Source organism: Rhinopithecus bieti, unplaced genomic scaffold, assembly GCF_001698545.2.
Source record: "Rhinopithecus bieti isolate Rb0 unplaced genomic scaffold, ASM169854v2 scaffold_7884, whole genome shotgun sequence".
Classification (NCBI taxonomy): domain Eukaryota; kingdom Metazoa; phylum Chordata; class Mammalia; order Primates; family Cercopithecidae; genus Rhinopithecus; species Rhinopithecus bieti.
In genome coordinates this window covers 5,908,059-5,922,094 of record NW_016806331.1, presented here as the reverse complement: position 1 = coordinate 5,922,094, position 14,036 = coordinate 5,908,059, and the positions used below count along the sequence as shown (strand labels likewise).

Here is a 14,036-nt window from a genome sequence, read left to right as displayed (position 1 = left end):
AGATGATGAATGGGAGAAGAAAGATGTTTGAGAAATAAAGAAAACAGCAGCCTCCAATACAGTAAATTGCCTTTTTAATAGTTTTGACTACCCTTGATACTTACAGCACAGCCCTTCAAGGACCCTAGCACAAATGTCAACTGATCACCACTGGGAGAGTAGAAAACTTTTTTTTTTGAGACAGTGTCGCTCTGCCGCCCAGGCTGAAGTGCAGTGACACCATCTCCGCTTACTACAGCCTCCGCCTGTCGGGTTCAAGCGATTCTCCTGGCTCGTCCTCCCGAGTAGCTGGGATTACAGGTGCCCGCCATCACACCCAGCTAATTTTTGTAGTTCTGGTAGAGACAGGGTTTCTCCATGTTGGCCAGGCTGGTCTTAAGCTCCTGACATCAAGTGACCTGCCCATCCTTGGCTCCCAAAGAGCTGGGATTACAGGTGTGAGCCACTGCCATCTGGCCCAGAATACTTTTTTTTTTTTTTTTTTTTTGAGATGGAGTCTTGCTCTCATCATGCAGGCTGAAGTACAGTGGCGCATCTCGGCTCACTGTGACCTCCACCTTCCGGGTTCAAGCGATTCTCCTTCCTCAGCCCCCCGAGTAGCTGGGATTATAGGCATGCGCCACCACGTATGGCTAATTTTTGTATTTTTAGTAGAGATGGGGTTTCGCCATGCTGACCAGGCTGGTCTCAAACTCCTGACCTAAGGTGATCCACCCGCCTTGGCCTCAAAAAGTGCTAGGATTACAGGTGTGAGCCACCGCGCCCAGCCCAGAACACTTTTTAAAAGAACAGCAGGTTAGAGGAAAGAAAAAAATTAATGCTGAATGTGGTGATGAAAGCATGTTTCTAAAATGGGAAGCTAATGCTTAAAGAGGAAAGGCCAATCTGGGATTTTGCCCCATTTCTCTGGTTTTTCACTCCTATATTTAATTCTCACAATCGTGTCATCACATAGTGCAAAAAACAAAATTCTTGTAAAGTCCCCAGGAGTCTATCTTTGGGTGAAAGTTTTAACCTGAGTGTCTTCCTCTAAAAAAGGTGGGAAATGAGACATTGAGGAATTAACATATAAATGTCTGCTATGGGTTTAAGAGGACTGGCGTATTTGGAATGCTTCTTAGTATACTAACACTATCTCATTGTAAAATATAAAACCCCTTACTCTGACTACATTTTTATTCCTCTGGTAGTGTGGTATCCAGGCAACATATCACTTCTGCTATGTAATTCTGAGAATTCTCATTTCTAGAGTACCTGAGCCAAACAAATACACTATGGAGGCTGCAGCTGTATCATCACTAGCAATTTGCTCTTATCATTATTTACTACCTTTGAACCTAAGATTTCCTGCCTATGCTTTTGAAAGCAAAAATCAGTCTCCTTTGCATGAAAAAGAGCCTTAGATTTTTACACGTTAATTACCAGAAAGCTAAAATACCAGTTGACTACCCAAATTATTTTGGAAATCTATCCATAATGGAAGTCTACAACAAACGAATAAAACAGATTACACTAAGAGCTGAGAAATTCAAAGGAATGGAAGATTCTGAGAGATAAACTGTTCAAGTCTTAGCAATGATACTGCACTTCTCTTTCACAGGTTCTGGGCTTAAGTTAGAGGCCCTACTGGTTCCAAACCATATTCCACTGATTTTGCAAGTAAAATAAATTTGATTCTGAAATAGGAAACAAACAAAAAAAGGAGAAATAACTAAATAGTAGAAGAAAAACTGTAGGAAGAAGATGCAGATGGAATGATGTGGACGTTGAGTAACCATGTCAATAAAATATATAAACCAAACTTAAATTTGTGAAATAAGGAAGTTGGTACCTTTGTTGTTACAGTGTATAAAAACAATTTCAGAACTGCTGTTGCAAAAAGACATATATAGTTTTGCTTCCTTCTGGTGTTAAGCTGTTTATATTTCAGTTTCAGTTTTAACTTCTAAGTTGCCTTGTAATTGGGACTGTGTTTGAGCATCACAAAAACCAAATATTTATTATGGATGCATCTGTATCAGCAATTAAAAAATAAACAAGTAAAAGTGATACTGTAGGAGAAGCTGAAGCTCATATAACCTGGACTGGAAATTTGTTTATCAGCTTGCTGCCAACAGAAGAACAGAAGAACTCAGACTGAATATGATCTATTATTTATCAATTTCAGTCATGAATTTACCAAGTACTTTTTTCTCTCAAAAGGCAAGATGCTAGGTATAAGTTGCACAGGGGACACCAAGAGAGTTGCTGTCCTTAAGGACTTTATCAAAATTAACGAAATAATAATTACTAAGCAAGTATTTTGTGCCTAGGTGAGGTGCCAACAGAGAAGCACACACTAAGGGGTTCAAATAAATCTGAAAAGTACACACTAAGAAATTCAAATACATCTGGAAAACACTTTACAGAGGTCATTGTAAAATAACAGCGATAATAGTAATCATCACTTACTGAGCCACCCCGGGTGCCAGTCACGCTAAGTACATTATATATTTTGTCTCAATTTCATACTCACATCAACCCTATAAGGAAATATCTGTGTTCACATTATACAAGTGAGAAATGTAAGGCTCAAAGAGGTTAAGTCAGCAGTAGAGCCAGGATTTATTTTTACTTCTATTTTTATTTTGAGAGTCTCACTCAGTCGCTCAGGCTGGAGTGCAGTGGCGTGATCTCAGTTCACTGCAAGCTCCGCCTCCCAAGTTCACGCCATTCTCCTGCCTCAGCCTCCCAAGTAGCTGAGACTACAGGTGCCCGCCACCACACTCGGCTATTTTTTTGTATTTTTAGTAGAGACAGGGTTTCACCGTTAGCCAGGATGGTCTTGATTTCCTGACCTCATGATCTGATTTGGGATTACAGGCGTGAGCCACCACACCCAGCCCTAGAGCCAGGATTTAAACCCAGCCACTGTTACTATATTCCATCAGAACTGACAGATCCTGATTAATCACCATCTTCCCACCTGAAATCCTCAAACCTTTACACTCAACTATAGGCTTTCTCTTCTCTTTGCTTTCTTCCTTGCCCTAAACCTTTTCACCATACTTGGGACACACTTAGCTCACTCACACAAGTCCAAATCCTTTAGTTTTCCCTTGTTCTGCAAAACAGGGTACAATTCCCAACTTTATAATTGCCTGATTTGTCTTTATATGGTAATGATGGGCTTAGATCATGCAATTTTTTTGTTGACTGTTAAGCACAGAGTATTTTGAGCACATCACGATTAAATCTGTCGAATCATCTGAGAGGCAAAAAGATAAGGTGCATTGAAACTATAAAATAATAGGTACAGTTGATTCTTCAAAGATGATACAGTCATATCAATTTATGTAAACTGTAGGCTGGGGGTCATGGCTCATGCCTGTAATTCCAGCACTTTGGGAGGCTGAGGTGAGTGGATTACTTGAGGTCAAGAGTTCAAGACCAGCCTGGCCAAGATGGTGAAACCCCATCTCTACTAAAAATACAAAAATTAGCCGGGTGTGGTGGCATATGGAAGCAAATAATTGTAAACATAATTACTAAACATGGGGTCTTTGAACTGTATAGTTTATTTATTTATTTTTTTTGAGACAGAGTCTCACTCTGTCGCCAGGCTGGAGTGCAGTGGTGTGATATTGGCTCACTGCAGCCTCCGCCTCCTAGGTTCAAGCAATTCTCCTGCCTCGGCCTCCTGAGTAGCTGGGACTAGAGGTGTGTGCCACCATACCCAGCTAATTTTTGTATTTTTAGTAGAGACAGGGTTTCAGCATGTTGGCCAGGATAGTCTCCATCTCTTGACCTCGTGATCCTCCCACCTTGGCCTCCCAAAGTGCTGGGATTACAGGTGTGAGTCACCACGCCCAGCCAAAAAAAAATTTTAATTAAGGTGCTCGGCGCGGGCGCGGTGGCTCAAGCCTGTAATCCCAGCACTTTGGGAGGCCGGAGGCGGGCGGATCCACTGAGGTCAGAAGATCGGGACATCCTGCTAACACGGTGAAACCCCGTCTCTACTAAAAAAAATACAAATAACTAGCTGGGCGAGGTGGCGGGGCTGTAGTCCCGCTACTCGGGAGCTGAGGGCAGGAGAATGGCGTAAATCCCGGGAGGCGGAGATTGCAGTTGAGCTGAGATCTGGCCACTGCCACTCCAGCCTGGGTGACAGAGCGAGACTCCCTTCTCAAAAAAAAAAAAAAAAAAAAAATTAAGGTGCTCTGATAAAAATTTCAACTTTAAAAAATTAAAATAGGCTGGGTATGGTGGCTGAGGCCTGTAATCTCAGCACTTTGGAAGGCTGAAGCGGGTGGATCACAAGGTCAGGATTTACAGATCAGACTGACCAACATGGTGAAAACCCATCTCGACTAAAAATGCAAAATTAGCCAGGCGTGGTGGTGTGCGCCTGTAATCCCAGCTACTCACGAGGCTGAGGCAGGAGAATCGCTTGAACCTGGGAGGCGGAGGCTGCAATGAACTGAGATCACACCATTGCACTCCAGACTGGGCAACAGAGTGAGACTCTGTCTTAGATTAATAAAATAAAATAATAAGGAGCACTTTTTTTTCTTTAAGAGACAGGTTCTCACTTTGTCACCCCGGCTGGAGCTCAGTGGCACAATCACGGCTCACTACAGCCTCAACCTCCCAGGCTCAAACCATCTTCCCACCTCAGTCTCCTGAGTACCTGGGACTACAGGCACACGCCAACACGCCCAGCTAATTTTTGTATTTTTTGTAGAGATGGGGTCTCCTTATGTTGCCCAGGCTGGTCTTGAACTCCTGAGCTCAAGCCATCCACCAGCTTCGGCCTCCCAAAATGCTGAGATTACAGTGCCTGGCCAAAAGCGCATTTTATACAGCACCTCCTCTCCATAGTGCAGGGGCTAAACAAGATGACTAAGAGTTTGAAAGTAGAAACCAATCTAGCCTGAGTTAGAAGCATAAGCTGTGGAATAAAATCTGATTTTGAAAAATTCAGGGTCAGCTAGGGATCTTAAGCAAATTATTTGACCTATTTGACCCTCAATTTCTTTATCTGAAAATGGGGACAATATGATCTGCCAAAAATAGTTGTGAGGGTCATGTAAGAGAATATATGTCAAATGCTTAGCATGGTGCCCTGCGTAAAGCATTGAATAAAACATCAATGGCAAGGGCTCTACTACCAGAAATATATTACAATAGGCATGAGAATGTTCTAAAGCATATAATCTGGTTTAGGAAGGCAAAGCATAATGCAGGGAAAAGATATTGGGGCTATTTTTATGTATGCTGTTCTCCAGTTGCAATAATTTATACATGGCTGCAGTTAGAAATCAAAATATTAATAACAGCTTGCATCATTCTGGTTTCAAATTTCCCTGATGCAATGCAGTACACACACTCAAGTATTTGGGCAATCAGGGCATACATATATTGCATCTTTTAGTCATGTCACTGGGTCACAGAAGGGTTGTTTTCAATATCTGAGTTTTTGAAGCAAGGGACTGTAAGTTTACTATTCTTTAATACTAATTTTTTAAAAAGGCATATTTAGTAACAGTACACCACATAATCCTAATACAAATTATCCAATGAAATTCTAAACCTTAAATTTTTTCAATTTTTTTGTTTTTTGAGACAGGGTTTTGCTCTGTCACTCAGGCTGGAGTGCAGCGGCACAATCATGGCTCACTGCAGCATCTACCTCCTGAGCTCAAGTGATCCTCCCATCTCATTTTTTTTGGGATGGGGGTCTCACTATGTTGCCTAGGTTGGCTGAGACTTTTCAACAGAAGCAACCGAAACCAGATAACTATTAAATCATTTATTCATAAACTGAGGATGGCACAGTGGCTCACTCCTTAATCCCAGCACTTTGGGAGGCCAAGGCGGGCAGCTCACTTGAGGCCTGAGACCAGCCTGACCAATATGGTGAAACCCCATCCCTACTAAAAACACAAAAATTAGCGGGGTGTGGTGGTACGGGCTTCTAATCCCAGCTACTTGGGAGGCTGAGACAGGAGAATTGCTTGAACCCAGGAGGTGGAGGTTGCAGTGAGCAGAGATCACACCACTGCACTCCAGCCTGGATAAAGTTAGACTTCACATAAAACAGACGAACAAAAACAGGCCAGGTGCGGTAGCTCACGCTTGTAATTCCAGCACTTTGGGAGGCCGAGGCAGGCAGATTACCTGAGGTCAGGAGTTTGAGACCAACCTGGCCAATATGGTGAAACCCTGTCTCTACTAAAATACAAAAACTAGCCAGGTTTGGTGGCGTGCACATGTAGTCTCAGCTACTCACGAGGCTGAGGCAGGAGAATCCCTTGACCCCGGGAAGCGGAGGTTGCAGTGAGCCAAGTTCGGTCACTGCACTCCAGCCTGGGGAATAGGGCGAGACTCCATCTTTTCCGGGAGACTCCATTGGGAGATTCCATTTTTTTGGGAGACGGAGTCCTGCCTTAGACTCCGTCTACAAAATGACGATCATAATAGTTGCTACCGCTTAGATTTACGGTGAGAATTACAGGAGGTAAGGTTGGCATGCGGTAGGCACACAAAAATGTTAAATCATTATCCTTTTATCCAGTCAGAAGTCCCAGGCTCAAGACTCCACTGCAGTCCCATGCAACCAAACTTTAATTTCAGATCTTAACTGTGTCATTTGAAACCCTGTGCGTTTAAAGTGGTGGAGACAGGACCTTCATCATATTCTGAGCTTTAAATATATGAACGCTAAATCATTCCATTTAATAAGACACAGCCCAAGTCCCAGAACACGTTTGAGAGTAACCAGAAACAGAGGTTATTTGTTCTGCTTTCTTTAATCACTGCTATTGGATGGGATATCTCAAACAAGTGGATGTGTGCCCCAATTCTGTTTTCCACTGGGTCAATGATTAAAATAATTACAAAAATGCAAAATACAGCACAGGGTGTGGTTTGAAATGTGTGCTTGTTAAACTTTAGGCTCTGGGGTGTGAAAAGAAAAATTCCAGATAACATTACTAGCAGTTAGCGTGGGGGACGGGAGGTTCCAAATACCAAAGGAAACTGAAAGCAGTGGCTCACAGTACACATCCTACCTCTTTCTGGAATTGAGTTGAATATATTTCCAGGAAGGAAATTACACTGTAGGGTAACTAACAAAAGATATAAAATAAATCTTGAACCAAAAAAAAGCTAGATTTGATTCTAGCTAACCCAGCTGCTTACCTTCCCACAAATGGTATCTTTGAGCCGCATTTTTCTCCTGATATAGGGATGAATAATACACACCTTAAAGAACTGTGTTAATGATTAGATGACAAATGAAAGCATTTTGTATGTAGTGAAAGCACTGTATAAAATTAAATTCTTGGGACGTGGGGAGAGGCTAAGAATATATCTCCATGAACTCTAAGCCAACATTCCTCCCCAAAAGGAAAATATGAAAAGGAAACTCTTCATATGTTTTGAGTCTGTCTCTACCCTTTAGTGGCTTTGACAAGGACAAGATGTCCTCGCTCTTCTGAAGCCTTTTTCGCAGTCTACAGACCTTCTAATTCCAGCCATGCTACTATAAGTACTTTTGGTGTAGCCTTAAAAAAATCTTTTCCCCCATCGGTTCCTACTTACCTACTAAACAGGAATAATAGCTATCCTGCCTGCCTGAAAGGACAGAGGGAGTGTTCAAGGTACCTGAGACAGGCTCTTGGAACAAGGCCCCACATGTACACGACCATGCACAACACTGCACAATGTAAAATTCCAGGCACCACTGTTTTGCGCACCAGCTTAGTCACGTTTTCAAAGCATCTGCATGGTCTGTCGTTTAATTTTTGATGAAAGTCAAACCAGGAAAGATATCACCTCATGTTACTGAAAATACAAACGTTCAGAAACTCGAAATCAAGGACGCACGGCTACTGGAACCCATGATTCCTAATGCCTGGTTCACCTAACGGAGAACACACTCGCCACCTTTTCAATGTTTATTTTATAAACAATGGGGAAATGTGGGGCTTGGGCTAGTGAGGGAAGAACTGAGCCAAGAAGCCGAATCTGTTCTAGACGGAGGTGGGAAGGGGCCTAGGGGTCAGGGGTTCAGAGAAGCGGGTTCGCCTTTTTTTCCCCGGAGGGGTCCAGACACGACCGCGTCCTGAAGCGTTTCTGAGAAGCCGGGCCCCTACACTTCTGCGTCGGGGGCTGCCTCCCAACAGTTCCCATAGGGAAATGCGGGTGCTGGGGGGCCTGCTGAGCTAACCCGCCCTACCGCGCGGCGGCCTGGCGGCTCCCTCCAATCCTGAGCGAGCAGCCCTAGTAGCACCCTGAAGCCGGAACCTTCGCCCAAGCCCCTGGGGGTCAGCCCTTGCCCAAAGCCACGCTATGAAATATAGGTTCGCGAAACCTGGGGCACTCAAGAGGATCGTCTGGAACATGGAGATGGGGGATGGGAAAAGAGGAATGAGGACGTGTGTGGGGGAAGGGAGCAACAACCTTCGCAGCCATTTTGTCCTCGCTCCACTTCCGTCTTCTCCTCCCCGGCTCCCGCGCCCGAACCCCTCCTTTCTGGCCCCGCGCGAGTCCTCCCCCCAGTTCTGCGCGGGCCAAGATCGCGGCTAGCGCCGCTATCATTGGTTGGTTCCAAGTTTTGCCCGCCCCTCTTCTTCCACCTTTTCCGCCCCTCCTGCCCGCGCAAGCTGGGGGCGCATGCGTAGAGGCGGACGCTCCCCTCCCCCGCCCGGGGTAACTGAGGACTCCCGCGCGCCGGCTGTCTGCGCCCCACCCTCCCTTTCCCCGGAGCCGTCCGGAGAGCGGGGGCGAGCTTGAAAGTTCCAGAACGCTGCGGTGAGTGCGTTATCGCGAGGCGGAGCGCGGTGGGGTGGGTGCGGAAGGGGGCGAGGCCCGAGGAGTGGAGCCGGGCTTGTGATTGGGTCTTGTAAGGGCAGCCTGGCGTCTATTGGCCGAGGAAGCCGTAATGGCAGGCAGCAGGGGCGGGCCCCTTCTGGAAGGTTCTGAGATAGGGTATAAGAGGCAGGGTGGCGGGCGGAAACCGGTCTCATTGAACTCGCCTGCAGCTCCGTGGGCTCCTGTGACTTTTGTCTGTTTCGGAGCCAGGCCTACACACCAGGTAAGAGCTCTGCTCAAGAGTTGGGTTATGGGTTTGGGAGCGTGCACTTTGCACACGGACCGGTTGAGCTTGTTGCGGCTTGGAGAGTTCTGAGAATCTTGTCGAGGCGAGTGTGCGGCCGCTTCCACCGGCTTAAGGGGCCTCAGTTTTCGGTGGGGTGGCAGCGGCGCTTGGTTGCAGTTGGCAGGACATTAATATAGGGGTTGGGCCGCAGCCCCAGGGGAGCCTGGGAGACGCCCGGCGACCGCGTGGCGGGGGAGGGTTGCCGCATCGCCTAGCCTGGCGCGCAGGGAAGTGGAGCGAGGGTTTTCTTTATCTCGCTTCCTTGTATAGTCCCGTCCCACCATGGTTCTTCAAAGCCGTTCTTGGCGTGCTTCCATTATGGGGGTGCATTCCGGATCAATCAAAACCCCATTTGACTCTTGGGGACAGTGGCACCTGGCGAGGGAGATGGGGATAGATAGGGCTCAGCTCCAGGTTAATACCACGTGCTCAGCAACGCCCCAGGCCCTCTGGTGGGTGGTTCATTCAGGGTGTGCTTGGCAGCGGTTGGCACGGCAACCCGGACTGCAGCACTAGTTCTGAGCACTGGGCGTGCTTAAGAGGTGATGGGTCACTATTTACCTCTTGGTAGTGGCTGTATCTTTTTCCTGATTATGCGTTCTTTTAGGGGATGAGGGAAATACTTTGATTAACTGGATTTTTAAAGCGGATTTTTATTTTTTTCAGCAACCATGTCCAAGGGACCTGCAGTTGGTATTGATCTTGGCACCACCTACTCTTGTGTGGGTGTTTTCCAGCACGGAAAAGTAGAGATAATTGCCAATGATCAGGGAAACCGAACCACTCCAAGCTATGTTGCCTTTACGGACACTGAACGGTTGATCGGTGACGCTGCAAAGAATCAAGTTGCAATGAACCCCACCAACACAGTTTTTGGTGAGCTAATTTTAAATGACAGTACAAATTTAACAGGGCTAGGAAGCAGAGAGTTTATGAAATGTGAGGGGGGGAGCTTTTGTTTTAGAAAATGAGCTGAGACTTGTTCTAAAATGAACAAAATGAGCTGAGACTTGTTATAAAACAGGTTATAGAAACCTTTCAGGTTGAAAATCTGGATAATGTAGGATGTCAAAATGTGAACCTTTGCTACTATATGGTAGTTGAATTCACCGGTATACCTATGAACTTCGGCATTTGAGTAATCATGGACTTGGGTTTTATCAGAAGAGGTATGAAATTGAAAGTGTTTTCATTTGATACCTTTTACAGATGCCAAACGTCTGATTGGACGCAGATTTGATGATGCTGTTGTCCAGTCTGATATGAAGCATTGGCCCTTCATGGTGGTGAATGATGCTGGCAGGCCCAAGGTCCAAGTAGAATATAAGGGAGAGACCAAAAGCTTCTATCCAGAGGAGGTATCCTCTATGGTTCTGACAAAGATGAAGGAAATTGCAGAAGCCTATCTTGGGAAGGTGAGGTTTGTTTTTCAGTATTGGGGTGCATTCCGGAGTAGTTAAAAGCCCGTTGACTCCAGTGGGTCACTGGCGCCTGGTGAGGGAGGGGAACAGATAGGGTGCAGCTCGAGGTTAAGACCACGTGCACTGCCCCAGGCTCTTGGGGAAGCTGGGTCAACACTAGAAACCAGTGAATCTTGACAATTTGTAATTTACATTTTTGGGGGGTGCTCCAGCAGTTTTTGTTTCATGAACATTAATCCATTTGCTGGAGTTTATCTAAGTATAATAGTTTGATCTGTGGTCTTTTTTCTTATTTGTAGACTGTTACCAATGCTGTGGTCACAGTGCCAGCTTACTTTAATGACTCTCAGCGTCAGGCTACCAAAGATGCTGGAACTATTGCTGGTCTCAATGTACTTAGAATTATTAATGAGCCAACTGCTGCTGCTATTGCTTACGGCTTAGACAAAAAGGTATGTACCATTTGTGATGTAAGTCCAGATTATTTTAAGATTAGTCAGAAATTTAATTGAATTTGTCAGAATTTAATTAATTGAAAACAATCTCAATGTTTTTTTCAATGGCAGGTTGGAGCAGAAAGAAATGTGCTTATCTATTGACCTGGGGAGGTGGCACTTTCGAGTGTGTTCAATTCCTCACTTATGGGGAGGGATGGAATCTTTGAGGTCAATTCTACAGCTGGAGACACCCCACTTGGGCCTGGAGAAGGATTTTGACAACCGAATGGTCAACCATTTTATTGCAGAGAGTTCAAGCGAAGCATAAGAGGACATCAGCGAGAACAAGGAGGCTGTAAGGACGGCCCTCCCGTTACTGCTTGTGAACGTGGCTAAAGCGTACCTGCTCTCTTCCGCACCCCAGGGCCAGTTATTGAGATCTTATTCTCTCTATGAAGGAAATCGCTTCTATACCTCCATTACCCGTGCCGATTTGAAGAATTGAATTGCTGACCTGTTCGTCGGCACCCTGGCCCAAGTGACGAAACCCTTCGGAGATGCCAAACTAGGACAAGTCACAGATTCAATGATATTGTCCTGGTGGGGTTCTAGACTCGTATCCCCAAGATTCAGAGGCTTCTCAAGATTTCCTTCAACGGAAAAGAACTGAATAAGAGCATCAACCCTGATGAAGCTGTTGCTTATGGTGCAGGTAACAAAAGTATCTCAATTAACCTTAAAGGCAGACAGGCAGAAGATGAGGTGACTCGCTGTGATGAGTGATTGTTAAACATTCGTAGTTTCCACCAAAAGCTTGGCTAATGATGGCAACACCTTCCTTGGATGTCTGAGCGAGTGATAGTTAAAACAGGAGCGATGTGCTGGGTTTTTTTCTTTTAACTTTTTAACGTTAACTTTTTTTCTAGCTGTCCAGGCAGCCATCCTGTCTGGAGACAAGTCTGAAAATGTTCAAGATTTGTTGCTCTTGGATGTCACTCCTCTTTCCCTTGGTATTGAAACTGCTGGTGGAGTAATGACCGTCCTTATTAAGCGTAATACCACCATTCCTACCAAGCAGACACAGACCTTCACTACCTATTCTGACAACCAGCCTGGTGTGCTTATTCAGGTATGTTTTCTGTACTTCTCTTGCTTGGCTTACTGATACCAGATAAAGAGAAGTCTGGACTGACTCGCTATGATGATGGATTCCAAAACCATTCGTAGTTTCCACCAGAAAGTCTTATGTTGGCCAGTTCCTTCCTTGGATGTCTGAGCGACCATTCTTCCTTAGCAGGTCTCTAGCACTAGCAAAGAGATGTGAAGTCCATTGTAGTAATTTGTTTTATTCCCTACCAAGGTTTATGAAGGTGAGCGTGCCATGACAAAGGATAACAACCTGCTTGGCAAGTTTGAACTCACGGGCATACCTCCTGCACCCCGAGGTGTTCCTCAGATTGAAGTCACTTTTGACATTGATGCCAATGGTATCCTCAATGTGTCTGCTGTGGACAAGAGTACAGGAAAAGAGAATAAGATTACTATCACTAATGACAAGGGTAAGTAAGCACACATACCACTGTCATCTCATCTTGACAGGGCTCATAGTGGCATTTCAATTGAGTTTCTGGTGCCTCAAGGGCATATGTAGCTAAGAGAAACATACAGGAAATTTAAAGCTTACTTACTTAAAAGACTTAATTTCTTTCCTAGGCCGTTTGAGTAAGGAAGACATTGAACGTATGGTCCAGGAAGCTGAGAAGTACAAAGCTGAAGATGAGAAGCAGAGGGACAAGGTATCATCCAAGAATTCACTTGAGTCCTATGCATTCAACATGAAAGCAACTGTCGAAGACGAGAAACTTCAAGGCAAGATTAACGATGAGGACAAACAGAAGATTCTGGACAAGTGTAATGAAATTATCAACTGGCTTGATAAGAATCAGGTTTGTGATTTCCCCCCCCACTCAATGGAGGGGGAGGGGAAGGGGATGGTAAACCAAGCTTGAGCTGGATTTCAGTATAGGGTCACAATGATGAATGGTCCAAAACATTCGCGGTTTCCACCAGAATTCAAGGTGTTGGCAACTACCTTCCTTGGATGTCTGAGTGACCCCAAGATGTTAAGAATAAGGCCCTATTTTAATGTTGACAGCCTCTTGCAGGAGTTTGTGTCAACGACTTAGTATCAGGTTGCATCAGGGTTAAAGAAAGGTTATTAACGTTACAAGAACTTGTAGTAATTCCTTTTTTCTCTTCCTCAGACTGCCGAGAAGGAAGAGTTCGAACATCAGCAGAAAGAGCTGGAGAAAGTTTGCAACCCCATCATCACCAAGCTGTACCAGAGTGCAGGAGGCATGCCAGGAGGAATGCCTGGGGGATTCCCTGGTGGTGGAGCTCCTCCCTCTGGTGGTGCTTCCTCAGGGCCCACTATTGAAGAGGTTGATTAAGCCAACCCAAGTATAGGTGTAGCATTGTTCCACACATTTAAAACATTTGAAGGACCTAAATTTGTAGCAAATTCTGTGGCAGTTTTAAAAGTTAAGCTGCTATAGTAAGTTACTGGGCATTCTCAATACTTGAATATGGAACATGCACAGGGGAAGGAAATAACATTGCACTTTATAAACACTGTATTGTAAGTGGAAAATGCAATGTCTTAAATAAAACTATTTAAAATTGGCACCATAAAATTGTTTTGAGTCTTTAGTTCCCCAGGTCAGCTGTTGGGAGAAGTAGGCCTAGGTGATTGTGTGAGTCTTACTAACTTGCCCCCTTCCTCAAACTAAGCTTGAGTTACAAGGGCTGGGTGGCAAGTTGCCCTTCAGAGCATTGTGGATGGTACGTTGTAGAATTCAGAGCTTTGAGAAGGGGAAGCATGAGAAATCAGATCTAGATCAAACTAATCTTAGTCCTTACATGGAGGGTGTTGTTTTCTAAACCTGTGTAATCCTGTGTAGGAGCAGAGGCTTACTTGCCTGGAGCTTTGTGCTAGATGATGAGTAAGAATTTTAAGAGATCAGAACCAAATACTGG

At 44.9% G+C, this 14,036-nt stretch overlaps 1 protein-coding gene and 1 long non-coding RNA gene across 2 annotated transcripts in view; one reads left to right on the top strand and one right to left on the bottom strand.

Annotated features, from left to right (window-relative positions):
• Positions 1-8,721, bottom strand: part of LOC108531956 (uncharacterized) — a 33,054-nt gene extending 24,333 nt beyond the window's left edge. The window contains exon 1 of the long non-coding RNA XR_001886321.1: positions 8,446-8,721. This is a non-coding gene — a long non-coding RNA (uncharacterized LOC108531956). The remainder of the gene's footprint in view (positions 1-8,445) is intronic.
• A 91-nt stretch (positions 8,722-8,812) lies between these two features.
• HSPA8 (heat shock protein family A (Hsp70) member 8) lies at positions 8,813-13,693 on the top strand. The gene is given in 11 exon segments (XM_017875616.1): positions 8,813-9,079; positions 9,809-10,018; positions 10,352-10,557; positions 10,863-11,015; positions 11,130-11,252; positions 11,254-11,583; positions 11,586-11,712; positions 11,927-12,129; positions 12,361-12,559; positions 12,714-12,946; positions 13,265-13,693. Coding segments are annotated over 10 exon segments (1,965 nt in total). The 5' UTR covers positions 8,813-9,079; positions 9,809-9,813; the 3' UTR covers positions 13,451-13,693.
• Positions 13,694-14,036: the final 343 nt, after the last annotated feature.